At 41.6% G+C, this 16,042-nt stretch overlaps 1 protein-coding gene across 1 annotated transcript in view; it reads left to right on the forward strand.

Annotated features, from left to right (window-relative positions):
• Window positions 1–16,042, forward strand: part of LOC106611533 (short transient receptor potential channel 3) — a 98,881-nt gene that overhangs the window by 62,238 nt on the left and 20,601 nt on the right. Inside the window, exons 7-9 of the mRNA XM_045723839.1 lie at window positions 133–366; window positions 12,883–13,147; window positions 14,675–14,870. Coding sequence (XP_045579795.1) covers window positions 133–366; window positions 12,883–13,147; window positions 14,675–14,870 — 695 coding nt within the window. The remainder of the gene's footprint in view (window positions 1–132; window positions 367–12,882; window positions 13,148–14,674; window positions 14,871–16,042) is intronic.

Raw genomic sequence — 16,042 nt, forward strand, 5'->3', positions numbered from 1 at the left:
GTATACCTAATTAACACAACCCCTTTCCTCTTGATGTTGTTTCCTCTGTAGATTTTTCTCTCAGTTTCAGAACCGTTTAATCTGTTTGGTGCCTACTGAACACAACCCACATCTTTGTTGCTTCCTCTGCAGGAATGATGTGGTCGGAGTGTAAGGAGCTGTGGACCGAGGGGCCCAGGGAGTACATGCAGCAGCTGTGGAACATTCTGGACTTCGGCATGCTCTCCATCTTCATTGCCGCTTTCACCGCTCGGTTCTTTGCCTTCCTCCAGGCCACCAGAGCCCAGCAGTACGTCAACGAAAAGATCCACACCACCGACCTCTCCCTGGTGACCCTACCCCCAGAGGTCAAATACTTTACCTACGGTGAGAGAAGAGCTACTGTATAGATTTTTTTCCTAAAGTCAGGATGCACCCAATCAAATGTTATTTGTCACTGAAATAGTGACACGAGCAATAAATACACAGTGAATAATGAATAATATTAACGAGTAAGCATGGCTATATAGAGAGGTAGTACCCGAGTCGATGTGCAGGGGTACAAGGTAATTGAGGTTGCTATCAAATCTAATATTATTGGTCACATACACATGATTAGCAGATGTTATTGTGGATGTAGCAAAGTGCTTGTGCTTCTATCTCCGACAGTGCTGTAATATCTAACAAATTACACAACATATACCCAATACACACAAATCTAAGTAGGAATGAATTAAGACTATATACATATGGACGAGCAATGTCAGAGCGAAACAAACTAAGATACAACAGAATAGTATAGAAAAAAGTTTATACATATGAGATGAGTAATGCAAGATATGTAAACATTATTAAGTGAATGAGATACTGGAGAATAGTATAGAATACAGTATATACACATGAGATGAGTAATGCCACATATGTAAACATTAGGTGACTAAAATACCGTAGAATAGTATAGAATACAGTATATACACATGAGATGAGTAATGCCACATGTGTAAACATTTTTAAAGTGACTAGTGTTCCATTCCTTAAAGTGGCCAAAGATTCCTAGTCTGCCTATAGGCAGCAGCCTCTAATGTGCTAGTGATGACTGTTTGACTTCTATGGGCTAGGTGGGACGCAAGCGTCCCACCCGTGGTGCACTCCATCAACAGCAGGTGCATTTCAAGAGCGGCAAATTTGAATCCAAATAAATGTCAAAATTCAAATTTTTCAAACATACAACTATTTTACACCCTTTGAAAGATAAACATCTCCTTAATCTAACCACGTTTTACGATTTCAAAAAGGTTTTACGGCGAAAGCATAAATTTAGAGTATGTTAGGACAGTACATTTACAAGAGTTGTGTGTAATGTTTTGTCAATTCAAAGACAGGGTCACCAAAACCATAAAACCAGCTAAAATGATGCACTAACCTTTTACAATCTCCATCAGATGACACTCCTAGGACATTATGTTAGACAATGCATGCATTTTTAGTTCTATCAAGTTCATATTTATATCCAAAAACAGCGTTTTACTATGGCATTGATGTTGAGGAAATCGTTTCCCTCCAATAACCGGCAGTCAAGTCACCACGACAAATTAAATAATTAAAATGAGAAAACATTGGTAAAATATTATATTGTCATTTAAAGAATTATAGATTTACATCTCTTGAACGCAATCAACTTGCCAGATTTAAAAATAACCTTACTGGGAAATCACACTTTGCAATAATCTGAGCACTGCGCCCAGAAAAATACGCGTTGCGATACAGACTAGCCATCATGTTGGGGAGATCTAAAATCGAAAATACTATGTAAATAATCCATTACCTTTGATTCTCTTCATCAGATGTCACTTCCAGGTATCACAGGTCCATAACGAATGTAGTTTTGTTCAAAAAAGCTCATCATTTATGTCCAAAAATCTCCGTCTTGTTAGCACATGATCTAAGCCCGCCGGACTTCACTTCATGAACGAGGGGAAAAAATATATTTACGTTCGTTCAAACATGTCAAACGTTGTATAGCATAAATCATTAGGGCCTTTTTTAACCAGAACATGAATAATATTCAAGGTGGACGAATGCATCCTCTTTTATAACGTATTGGAACGAGGGTACCCAACATGAACTCGCGCGCCAGGTGTCTAATGGGCCATCATCGTTCCATGGCTCTTGTTCGGTCAGATCTCCCTCCAGAAGACTCAAAACACTTTGTAAAGGCTGGTGACATCTAGTGGAAGCAATAGGGAGTGCCAAAATATTCCTCAGCCCCTGTGTTTTTCAATGGCATAGGTTTAAAGGTAATACAACACATCAGGTATCCACTTCCTGTCAGAAAATGTCTCAGGGTTTTGCCTGCCAAATGAGTTCTGTTATACTCACAGACACCATTCAAACAGTTTTAGAAAATTTAGGGTGTTTTCTATCCATATATAATAAGTATATGCATATTCTAGTTACTGGGTAGGATTAGTAACCAGATTAAATCGGGTAAATTTTTTTATCCAGCCGTGCAAATACTGCCCCCTAGCCCCAACAGGTTATCAGTCTGATGGCCTTCAGATAGCAGCTGTTTTTCAGTCTCTCGGTCCCAGCTTTGATGCACCTGTACTGACCTCGCCTTCTCGATAATAGCGGGGTGAACAGGCAGTGGTTCGGGTGGTTGATGTCCTTTAGGATCTTTTTGACCTTGCTGTGACGTCGGGTGCTGTAAGTGTCCTGGAGGGCGGGTATTTTACCCCCGGTAAAGCGTTGGGCAGACCGCACCACCCTCTGGAGAGCCTTGCGATTGCGGGCGGTGCAGTTGCCGTACCAGGTGGTGATACAGCCCGACAGGATGCTTTCAATTGTGCATCTGTAAAAATTTGTGAGGGTTTTAGGTCACAAGCCAAATTTCTTTAGCCTCCTGAGGTTGAAGAGGCTCTGTAGTGCCTTCTTCACCACACTGTCTGTGTGGGTGGTCCATTTCAGTTTGTCAGTGATGTGTATGCCAAGAAACCTGAAGCTTTCCACCTTCTCCACCCTTAGCTGTTTCCTGACGTCCACGATCATCTCCTTTATTTTGTTGACGTTGAGTGAGAGGTTGTTTTCCAGGCACCACACTCCCAGAGCCCTCACCTCCTCCCTGTAGGCTTTCTTGTCATCATTGGTAATCAAGCCTACCACTGTTGTGTCGTCTGCAAACTTGATGATTGAGTTGGAGGCGTGCTTGGCCACGCAGTCATGGGTGAACAGAGAGTAGAGGAGGGGTCTGAGCACGCATCCTTGTGGGGCCCCATTGTTGAGGATCAGCGAAGTGGAGGTGATGTTTCCTACCTTCACCACCTAGGGGCGAAGTCAGGAAGTCCAGGACCCAGTTGCACAGGGCGGGGTTCAGACACAGGGGCTCAAATTTAATGATGAGCCTGGAGGGTACTATGGTGTTGAATGCTGAGCTATAGTCAATAAACAGCATTCTTATATAGGTATTCCTATTGTCCAGATTGGACAGGGCAGTGTGCAGAGTGATGGCGATTGAATCGTCTGTGGATCTATTGGGGCGGTAGCAAATTGAAGTGGGTCTAGGGTGGCAGGTAAGTTAGAGGTGATATGAACCTTGACTAGTCTCTCAAAGCACTTCATGATGACAGAGGTGAGTGCTACAGGGCCATAGTCATTAAGTTCAGTTACCTTTGCCTTCTTGGGTACAGGAACAATGATTGAACAATGTTGAATTGCGACTCCACTTTATCTCTATACTGACGTTTAGCTTGTTTGATTGCCTTGCGGAGATAATAACTACACCGTTTATATTCTGCCATATTACCAGTCGCCTTGCCCTGGTTAAATGTGGTGGTTTGCGCTTTCAGTTTCGCTTGAATGCTACCATCTATGCAGGGTTTCTGGTTAGGGTAGGTTTTAATAGTCACAGTGGGTGTTACATCTCCTATACACTTTCTTATGAACTCAGTCACCGTATCCGTGTATGCGTCTAGATTATTTTCGCCAGCTACTTGGAACATATCCCAGTCCACGTGATCAAACCAATCCTGAAGCGTGGATACCGATTGGTCAGACCAGCATTGAATAGTATGAAGCACGGGCACTTCCTGTTTGAGTTTCTGCCTATAGGACGGGAGGAGCAAGATGGAGTCGTGGTCAGATTTGCCGAAAGGAGGGTGGGGAGGGCCTTGTAAGCATTCCGGAAGTTTGAATAGCAATGGTCGAGAGTCTTAGTAGCGCGAGTAGGACAGTCAATGTGTTGATAGAACTTCGGCAGCCTAGTCCTCAGATTTGCTTTGTTAAAATCCCCAGCTACTATAAATGCAGCCTCAGGATATGTGGTTTCCAGTTTGCCTAAAGTCCAGTGAAGTTCTTTGAGGGCCGTCAAGGTTTCGGCTTGAGGTGGGATGTAAACGGCCGTGGCGATGATGGAGGAGAATTCTCTTGGGAGATAATATGGTTGGCATTTAATTGTGAGGTATTCTAGGTCGGGTGAACAAAAGGACTTGAGTTCCTGTATGTTCCTAGAATTACACCATAAGTCATTAATCATGAAGCACACCCCTCTGCCCTTCTGCTTCCCGGAGATATATTTATTACTGTCTGCGCGATATACTGAGAATCCTGCTGGCTTTACCGACTCCAACAGAATATCCTGAGAGAGCCATGTTTCTGTGAAAGAAAGTATGTTACAGGCCCCGATGTCTCTCTGGAAAGAAAGACTGAACATTAGCGAGTAATATACTCGGAACGCCGTGGGTGGTGTGCGCGCCTCTAATTCAAACCAGCAGGCCACCTCGAGTGCCTCTCCTCCATCAGTGATGTTTTGAGTCAGCCTTTATAATAAGTTTAATTTCTCTGGGAAGAGTGAACAAAGGATCTGCTCCAGGGAAGTTGTATTCCTGGTCGTAATTGTCATCGTCGTGTGTGTAGGTGGCAGGGAAGTCAGGCGCAGGAGAAACCAACATGGTATAACTGGAGTAGTTTAATAAAGAAATAAAATCAAACTCCAAAACCAACGTACGTAAATAAAATAACATGGGTCAAATAAACCCGTCGCACACCAATACAAAATACACGAGCACAGAACAAACAAACAATCTCTGACAAGGACATGAGGGTAAACAGAGGGTTAAATACACAATATGTAATGAATGTGATTGGAACCTAGTGTGTAGGAAGACAAGACAAAACCAATGGAAAATGAAAAATTGATAAATGATGGCTAGAAAACCGGTGACGTTGAACGGCGAGCACCACCCGAACAAGGAGGGGCATCGACTTCGGCAGAAGTCGTGACAGTAATGCTGGTAGTTCTGGTGAGTTACCGCCTCTAATATCCAATAGTTCTTCCCGGCTGTATGTAATGACACAAAACATTTCCTGAGCTAATAATGTAAAAAATAGTACATCAAGAAATGAAATACTGCAAAGTTTAAGATCTAGTAGCGAGGCTCCATTGGGGCCATCTTCCAGTGTCTTCCAGTGCTATGTTCATATACAGTGGGGAGAACAAGTATTTGATACACTGCCGATTTTGCAGGTTTTTCTACTTACAAAGCATGTAGAGGTCTGTCATTTTTATCATAGGTACACTTCAACTGTGAGAGACGGAATCTAAAACAAAAATCCAGAAAATCACATTGTATGATTTTTAAGTGCCCATGAACGTCCGGGCATGGGTCTGTTTGAAACAAGTTGGTATAACAGACCGGGTCAGAGATGGTTGAAAATGTCAGTGAAGACACTTGCCAGCTGGTCAGTGCATTCTCTGAGTACGCATCCTGGTATTCCATCTGGCCCCGCGGCCTTGTAAATGTTAACCCGTTTAAAGGTCTTACATTGGCTACGGAGAGCGAGATCACACAGTCATCCAGAACAGCTGGTGCTCTCATGCATGGTTCAGTGTTGTTTGCCTCAAAGGAGCATAGAAGGCATTTAGCTCGTCTGGTAGACTCATGTCGGTGGGCAGCTCACGGCTGGGTTTCCCTTTATAATTCATGAGAGTTTGCAAGACCTGCCACATCAGTCGAGCGTCAGCCAGCGTAGGATTTGATCTTAGTCCTGTATTGATGCTTTGCCTGTTTGATGGCTTGTTGGAGGGTGTAGCGGGATTTCTTATAAGCTTCCGGATTAATGTCCCAAATGTTGAAAGTGGCAGCTCTAGCATTTAGCTCAGTGCGGATGTTGCATGTAATCCATGGCTTCTGGTTGGGGTATGTACGTACAGTGGTTCCTCCTTTAAAAGTTGCGAGCTTACACTGCAGGACTTAGAGGTACCCAGCGTCACTGCTTCATTATTCCAGACTACCGCAGGGGGGAGTTAGAGCACTCATTATGCATTTGGGTCCCAAGGTTTTTATATGACCAATCATATCGAGTGGTTCCAATGACAAATTTAATGTTATGCCACCTGTCACTGGTGACTTTCTCCAGCAAAGATGTCTGACAAAAACATTACGGTGGAAGCAAATGTAAGAAATTATGACGTCATAATGAGTCAAGCAAAAAATGTACAATTGAGAGGAATATGTTAGAGACATATTTGTAGAAACAAATGATTGTGCATATTTTTTGTCAAAGTTAATTTACGAAAATCGCTATTTAGCTAACTCTAGCCAGCTAGCTAGCTAGTGTTATGACATGAGTATGAAATTGTAATTTGTGTTGTACAATTGTGTAAGCTTGCCTTGCTTATATTTGCCATGCAATGCAGCTGAGGTAACATAGCTAACTAACTATTTACTTGTGTATTGTGTAGTGGAAGGTAAAAATAACTGTGTGCCTATGGATGTGTAGCTAGCTACAGTATGTAGCCGATCTGTGTATGGACCCTAAAACGTTAGGTTCTGAACTAATATTCATACCAATCTATGAACCTCAGGTACCATAGTTGTTGTATCGACTTCAAGTCTGAATGGCATTAATGAAGCCTATGGATAGAGTAGAATATAATAACTTTATTGCGCCATGGATGCAAGTCCTATATACACGTACTGTAGTTATTACCATGCATGAGATACCCATATTGTAGCCTGTACATTGAATATATTCACTGATCATGTACTCTTCCTTGGTAAATAAAGGTGTGGTTCAGGTATGAATCTCTGTGAGACATTCTTTTTCAGTCATATCCAATACCAGGTGTATCTAACTCCATTCTTTGAATGATGCTGTGTCTGCATGTATGTATTACAATTCTACACTTCAACAGTGTTTACCACTCCTGCTTCTGGGACATCAATGATTACACATTGTAACTATGCAATAGACTCGAAACATGATTTAAGTAAAGGCTGATTTGTAATTCATATATACAGAAATAAAAAACAGTACACTACACTTCCTATGCATATCTAACTCCCTTCATCTGCATTAATCTGAGGACACAGGATAGGTGTAGTATTCCAATGAGATACTTCATTTCCACCAGTGGAGAATGTGAAACGCTTTATTGAAAGTTCATTATCCAGGTGTTATAAATACATAATACATGCATTATAATTATGATCATTGTAATATTATATTATAAATACAAGTTAAATCTGTACTTCAATGCACATATGGTGTGCATTATTTAAAAAAAGAGGTGGCGAGAGAGGTGTCGAAGACAGAAAGGGAAAGAGGTAAGAACAGAGGAGCAGGGAGACAGCAGTGCTACCCTAATCTTCTCTTAGTTCATCACAATTACATAGTGTCTCTAGCTGTGTCTCCTAACCAGCCTTGGGCCCCCAGTTGGCCCGAAGGTTATCTTAAGAGCGGGTGAGGTGGCAATGACAGGACTGGCTTCCTCTCTCACATCAACAAACTTGATATGCTGAATTCTTGACGCACAACTGAAGGTGCTGCCATACCCTGCCAGCATGCGAGCCACTCAGGCAGAGAATGACACATGGAAGAGGGCGAGGAACGAGATGGGAGTAACAATCCAGGCTATTTGCTCTGAGACCAGCATAATAATGTAATGAAACAAGCAGGGAACAGGTTTCGAACCCTCAACATTCTAGCCCGAAGCCCAGCACGCTATCAACTGTGCCCAAATGTATTAATTGGGTTTGGGGCCAATTGTGGCTAAAAACACTTTATCAATTGGAATCTTTAACAAGTGGAAAGGGGGGAAAGTATTATTATTAGTTTTTCACAATGGGTTATTAGCTGAACAATAGACTATTCAACCTTTACTAAAGAATTGTCTAATAGCCGAGCTAAGTCTGAACCCCCCTCCCCAACTTGCAACAAATCATTTGTATCTACCTTTCCACATCTACCTACACAAGTATCTACCTACACACGGTTAATGTTCTGGAAAAAAAAGATATCTACATATATTGGTCATGACTCCTGAGTGGCGAAGCAGTCTAAGGCACTGCATCTCAGTGCAAGAGGCATTACTACAGTCCCTGGTTCGAATACAGGCTGTATCACATCCAACCGTGATTGGGAGTGCCATAGGGCGGCGCACAATTGGCCCAGCGTCATCTGGGGTAGGCTGTCATTGTAAATAAGAATTTGTTCTTACCTGACTTGCCTAGTTAAATAAAGGTTAAATTTACAAAAACAACTGGCAGCAACCACAGCGCAATCAATAGGAGTTGAGGTGTGGCAGGTGCTGAAAATATAGCTAACCTGTTATGCAAGTGTTGCACACCAACAGATGGAGAGAACCTACACCAGTCGAGCAATTCATTTCAACAATAATCTTCATTTTAATTTGACTTTACAAACAACAAGAGCGCTTATTTCGATTCTAATTCTTCGGAGCCTAGACCTATATAAAATAACTTAACTGGCTGATGCAGGTTTGATACCCGTGCCGACCGCCACCGGGAGACCCATGAGGTGGCTTTTGGTTTTAATTTAGAATCCTCCAATCCTCTATATGTAATTATTAGCGGAGAGCCACGTCTTATTTTTCGATATACTGTAGGCCTACCCTAGGGGACATGAGTCTCACTAGTGTTGAGTAATGTGCTGTTAAAAGTGGTGTAGGTCTTATTTATGTCACGTCCTGACAAGTAAAAGGGGTTGTTTTGTTATTATAGTTTGATCAGGGCGTGGCAGGGGGTGTTTGTTTAGTGTGTTTCGGGTTTTTTTGGGCAATGTTCTATGTTAGTCTATTTCTATGTCTGTGTCTATTTATTCTATTTCTATGTTTAGTTTATTGGGTTGACCTTCAATTGGAGGCAGCTGTTCCTCGTTGCCTCTAATTGAAGGTCCTATTTAATAGGGGTGTTTTTTCATTGGGATTTGTGGGTAGTTGTTCTTTGTATAGCCTAGTAGCCTTACAGGACTGTTTCGTCGTTGTTTTTGTTATTTTGTGTTCACATTTTTCCCTAAATAAAAAGGAAGGTGAGGATACACATTCCCGCTGCGTTTTGGTTCAATCAGTACGACGACCGTGACAATTTATTTAAAGAGCATATTGAAGTTATAAGCAATAGATTTTGAAGCGAAAGCCTACAACTATTTTAGCACTGTTTTGCGAGGTTCTGAGACAAGTATGAAGAATGGGCTTGATAAATCAATTACATTTTTATTTTCACTTAATCTCAGTTTGGGTATTGGTTAGACTAGAATTAGAAAATTAGGGTGAAGAAATGTTATGCTCTTAGTATAACCTTTATTTAACTAGGCAAGTCAGTTGAGAACAAATTCTTATTTACAAGGATAGCTTATCCTTCCTCCCTGGCAGGGAAGTGAACCCCGGTTTCCCGCGTGCCCTGCCCGTACCACACAGGGATTCTTTAGCTGAATAGCCCAGTACTGTACTGCCGACCGTCACATTGTAAAGTGCCATATTTTCCGTTCCATCCTAACGGACAATTAAATAACTAGCCACAGAATGCTGCAGCAGCCCACAAGGTGTGCTGCAGTGTGACACAACTTTTAAAGGAGGAACCACTGTACGGTCACTGTGAAGACAACGTCGTTGATGCAGTTATTAATGAAGCCGGTGACTGATGTAACTGATTTCCCAAAGGGAGGGAGAGGGAGGGCCTTGTATGCGTTTCTGAGTGTGGAGTAAAGGTCATTTAGAGTTTTGTCGCCTCTATTTGCATAGGTGATATGCTGGTAAAAATCTGGTAAAACGGATTTTGTTGAGTGTGGTGTTAGTGCCAGCATTGGTTTGTGGTGATAAATAGACAGCTACGAAAAATATAGATGGGAACTCTCTTGTTAAATAGTATGGTCTGCAGCTTATGAGGTATTCTGACTCAGGCAAAAAAAACTCTAGACTTCCTAAACATTAGAGATCGAGCACCAGCTGTTGTTATCAAAGAGACACACCGCTGCCCCTCTCGCCTTACCCGAGTCTGCCATCTGAGCTTGACGATGCATAGAAAAAACAGAGCTGGATATCCATGTCCTCGTTCAGCCACGACTCCAAGAAACATAGGATATTACAGTTTTTTCAGGTCCCGTTGATAGGATTGTCTCAAACGGAGCTCATCCAGTTTATTCTCCAGTGACTGCACGTTCGCCAACAAAGTAGAGGGCAATGATGGTCTACTTGCTTGCCAACGTAGTCAAGACACCACCTCGCTTGCCTCTCTTTCGCCGCTGCTTTCTCTTTCGAGTGCCAGGGATCAGGGCCTGGTCCGGGGTAAGCAGAATGCCCAAAACTTGCTGAAGTAGAAATCGTCATCAAATCGAGGTTAATGATCACTGTTCTGATGTCCACAAGCTGTTTTCGGTCATATGAAATGATGGCGAGAAACATTATGTACAAAAATGTAAGATCAGCAACAACCAAATTCTTTTTAAAACCTCTTGAGGATACAATCCCGTTAACGGGATTGGTTGGACAACAGCCAGTGAGATAGCACGGCGCGATATTCAAAACAAAATAATCTCTAAATTAAAATTCAAGTATTATACGGCATTTTAAAGATACTCTACTCGTTAATCCAATCACATTGTCCGATTTCAAAAAGGCTTTACGGTGAAAGAAAAACATTAGATTATTTTAGCATAGCACCTCGCAAAAAAAAGAAGCCATTTTCCAAGCACGATAGCCATCACAAAACCAGATATACAGCTAAAATTAAGCACTAACCTTTGACAATCTTCATCAGATGACACTCCTAGGACATCATGTTAGACAATACATGCATTTTTTGTTCGATCAAGTTTATATTTATATCCAAAAACCCAATTTTTACATTGGCGCGTGACGTTCAGAAAATGTTTTCTCCCCATAACACTTCGGTGAATAGGCACATTTAATTTACGGAATAACTCATAAACGTTGAAAAAATGTATAACAATTATTTAAAGAATTAGAGATAATCTACTCCTTTATGCAACCACTTTGTCAGATTTCAAAATAACGTTACGGAAAAAGCACATTGTTCAATATTCTGAGTACAGAACTTAGCCTTCAATGCTAAGCTATGCAGTTAGCCTACAACCACGGCGTCGACAAATCTCCAACAATATGTTTGAAATATTTACTTACCTTTGCTGATCTTCGGCGGAATGCACTCGGATGGGCACCCACTTCCACAATAAATGTTCATTTGTTCTGCAAAGTCCATCATTTATGTCCAAATACATCCGTTTTGTTGACCCATCCAGAACACTTTACAATGCCATGTGGCGTGGACGCAAATCCATAGACGAAATGTTCAAAGTTCCATTACCGTTTGTAGAAACACGTCAAACGATGTTTACAATCAATCCTTTAGGGTATATTGTAACGTAAAATTGCGATAATTTTACAACCGGGCAATAGCTATTCATCCCAGAAGAAAAATATAAAAACGATGACGTCAAGTACACGCGCATCATAAGACACCTCTCCTCAGACTGGCCAGTGATTGACTAAGCCAAAATGATCTGCCCGGTAACAGATGACGGTTGAAACCAGTTCATAAAGATTGTTGACAGCCAATGGAAGTGTTAGGAGGTGTAACGTAAATCCTATGTCACTGTAGTTTTCCAAGGGATTCAAAACAAAAACTACATTTCTAAATTCTCCCACTTCCTGATTCAATTTTTCTCATTTTTTTGCCTGCCATATGAGTTCTGTTATACTCACAGACACCATTCAAACAGTTTTAGAAACTTCAGAGTGTTTTCTATTCAAATCTACTAATAATATGCATATTCTATTTTCTGGGCCAGAGTAGTAACCTGTTTAAATTGGGTACGTTTTTCATCCGGCCGTGAAAATACTGCCCCCTAGCCCCTAGAGGTTAATGCAGACTTCGTCAGGAGCCCGTAAAACGGCAGCTATCCACTGCAGCGCCATCTTCTTAAACCTGTGAAATAGTTGAGACAAGTAGGCATCTTGCACACATCTACAAATACTACCACAAGTGTCAATACAGATGTTTCCTGACCACTTGCCCTGCAAGACGTGTAACATTGTTAGCAATGATTATGCTTAAGGGCAGGCACACTAATCTGAAGAATCATTTGATTCTTAGCGCAGGTTAAGCTCTAATTGTCTAATCGTACACAGTGACGTACACATACAGAATTACTTTAAGTGCAACATTATCCACCTAGTACACTGCACGCAGAAGGGAGAAAAATGATCATTAGGTATATCATTAGAACATGCAAAAGGGCAAACATTTAAAATCACATGAATGCCTGTTTTTAATTTGACATTGAGAACATATGTGGCCTATGCAAATTGTGGTGGCAACTTATTTTATAGTCCTGTTTAATTTAGTTTTAGCTGATATTTAGTGAGAAATTGTATGTATTGGTGCTTGTGTTGATGAATCCTAAAGAAACAAAAGACTACTTTTTGGGGAATTATTATACAATTACTATTTTCTGTGTTATTTCAAAGCCCACAAAGACATAGTGGGACTGTAAAACAAAGTGTAACCCAACCATTGTGTAGAACAGTCATATAGCGCAATGCATTAAACACATGTTCATGTTGCTGTTGCCCATTCCTCCACTTAGCAAGGGACAAATGGCTGCCGTCGGACCCCCAGCTGATCTCAGAAGGGCTGTACGCCATCGCTGTGGTGCTAAGCTTCACACGCATCGCTTACATCCTGCCGGCTAACGAGAGCTTTGGACCGCTCCAGATCTCCCTGGGCCGCACGGTCAAAGACATCTTCAAGTTTATGGTCCTGTTCATCATGGTCTTCCTGGCTTTCATGATTGGCATGTTCATCCTCTATTCTTACTACTTGGGTGCCAAGGTCAACCCGGCCTTCACCACGTGAGTGATATAGCAGACACATAGAGGACACTTGTGTATAGAGAACACTTATTGGAATAGACATATGGTGAGACACTTATGGGAACAGACTTATAGGGACTCACAACATAAGAGAACATTAATTGATGGTCACTCAGGCAGGTCTGGAGTCAGTGACAGGAACAGTCACTCTGTATGGACTGACAGTCAGTAGGGAGGCTTTGTACACATTCAACCATACTGTTTTGTCCCCAAAGTCCCTAAAATGAGTACACTCATAAAACATAAGACTTGAGAATACGATTGGTACACATTTATAAAGTAATACTGCTTGGGACATATCTACATAAAAAAAATCTCCAACAAACGAGTTCTCCATTCATGTAGGGAACTCTTTTCTTCCTCTATTGAGCCCATTCATGCAGTGCTAGCTCATTCAGTCTATCGACTCAGTCATTGTAGTGCAGAATAAAGTTGAAAATGGCCAACCTTGGACTCCCTTTCTAAGAGTTCTTCAAAACTGAATTGGAAAAGGCACCGCCGAGCTTGTGGCAGCTCAGCAAAAATAACTAATATCACACTGGAGTGGATTACCGCCAAGATTGCTGTTTCCAAGCTGAGGCTGAGAAAATGAAATCCTTCCCATTGTTATGGTTATTATTTTCCTCTATTGTCTTAGTGTCCATATTGCATTTCATTAGCCAAGCTGCCTTGGCATAAATGCAACACACACACAAATCTAACATTGCCAAGAGTCACAATTGTCACGTTCTGACCTTAGTATGAGGTCATTTTTCCATAGTAGATTGGTCAGGGCCTGACAGGGGGGGGTTTTTGTCTATGTATTTTGGGTTTTCTATGTGGGTTGTCTAGATTGTCGTTCTATGTTGTATTTTCTATGTTGGTACCGAGTATGGTTTCCAATCAGAGGCAGGTGTTTTTCGTTGTCTCTGATTGGAAGTCATACTTAGGCAGCCTGTTTTTCATGGGGTTTTGTGGGTGGTTGTTTTCCGTTTCGTTGTTTGTACCTGACGGGACTGTTGTTGGTCGTTTTGTTATTTTGCAAAGTGTTTTCATTAAAAGTAATATGAGCACTTGACACGCCGCATTTTTGTCTCCTTTAGACGACCCTTATTACAACAATGGTCATTTCTGCTCTTACCAAGGACATCTGTGGAATTCATATTACACAAAATATAAAATACAGCAACATCACCTGAAATAAAAAATATATAATTTCATGGCATATAAATGTTTCTCGAAGGGACTTTGGCAACCAGAATACTTTAACACAGGATGATGCATTTTAGTATTAAGCAAGACATGCCAATATATTTGGTTCATTCCCCACACACTTATAAGTTAGGCTACACATGAGGTGACATCACTTTATTTGAAGCAGCACTTTATCGCCTGTCACTTTGGGCAACAGCCAAATGTAGTTTGTGATTTCGCTAGGGCACAACAACAATCTAGAAACCCCTAATCTGATCAGCCTGTCCTATAGCTTTCTTATCCCCTTCCTTCCTTCCTTCCTTGTCACCGTAGGGTGGAGGAGAGCTTCAAGACTCTGTTCTGGTCTATATTTGGACTATCCGAGGTGTCCTCTGTGGTGCTCAAGTACAACCACAAGTTCATCGAGAACATCGGCTACGTGCTCTATGGAATCTACAACGTGACCATGGTGGTGGTGTTGCTCAACATGCTGATCGCCATGATCAACAGCTCTTATCAAGAAATCGAGGTGAGTCACTGGTGTAGTGAAGTTGCCCCTAGATACTGATCTTGGGTAAATAAAAGAAGGGAAGCAGATCCTAGATCTGTACGTAGGGGGAAACTTCACTGCAGAGGTTAGTCAGTGGCATCTGTAGACCCACCATTTCATCGGATTATAGTTATAGGGATACTAGTGTATTTTGGTGTAATCTTTTTGTGTGCAGTGCATTCGGAAAGTATTAACTTTTTCAAAATGTTGTTACGTTACAGCCTTATTCTAAAATGAAAAAAAATAATAATCTCATGAAGTTACACACAATACCCCATACCCCATAATGACAAAGCAAAAACAGGTTTTTAGAACTTTTTGCAAATGTGTAAAAAAAAAAAAAAAAACTGAAATATCACATTTACGTAAGTATTCAGTACCTTGTTGAAGCACCTTTGGCAGTGATTACAGCCTTAAGTTTTCTTGGATATGACGCTACAAGCTTGGCACACCTGTATTTGTGGAGTTTCTTCATTCTTCTCTGCAGATCCTCTCAAGATCTGTCAGGTTGGATGGGGAGCGTCGCTGCACAGCTATTTTCAGGTCTCTCCAGAGATGTTCGATTGGGTTCAAGAAAGGGCTCAGGCGGGCCATTCAAGGACATTCAGAGACTTGTCCCGAAGCCACTCCTGCGTTGTCTTGGCTGTGTGCTTATAGTTGTTGTCCTGTTGGAAGGTGAACCTTCGCCCCAGTCTGAGGTCCTGAGAGCTCTGGAGCAGGTTTCCATCAAGTATCTCTCTGTACTTTGCTCCGTTCATCTTTCCCTCGATCCTGACTAGTCTCCCAGTCCCTGCCGCTGAAAAACATCCCCACAGCATGATGCTGCTGTAACGCGTGTCGTGTGTGGAGGACCAAGACGCAACAGGGAAGTGTATACTCATCTTCTTTTTTTAATATTGAAGAAGGAGAAACAAATGAAACACGTATACAATTAACGGAAACGACACTACCAGTTCTGTCAGGTGATAAGCACAAAACAGAATATAACTACCCACAATACAAACAAACCCCTAATTATAGGACCTTCAATCAGAAGCAACGAGGAGCCGCTGCTTCCAATTGAAGGTCAAGAACAAAACTGCACATAGAAACAGAGTGACTAGAATAAACATAGAAATGCCCTAACATAGAACATATACCAAACCTCTAGA

Source organism: Salmo salar, chromosome ssa09 (genome assembly GCF_905237065.1).
Source record: "Salmo salar chromosome ssa09, Ssal_v3.1, whole genome shotgun sequence".
Lineage (NCBI taxonomy): Eukaryota > Metazoa > Chordata > Actinopteri > Salmoniformes > Salmonidae > Salmo > Salmo salar.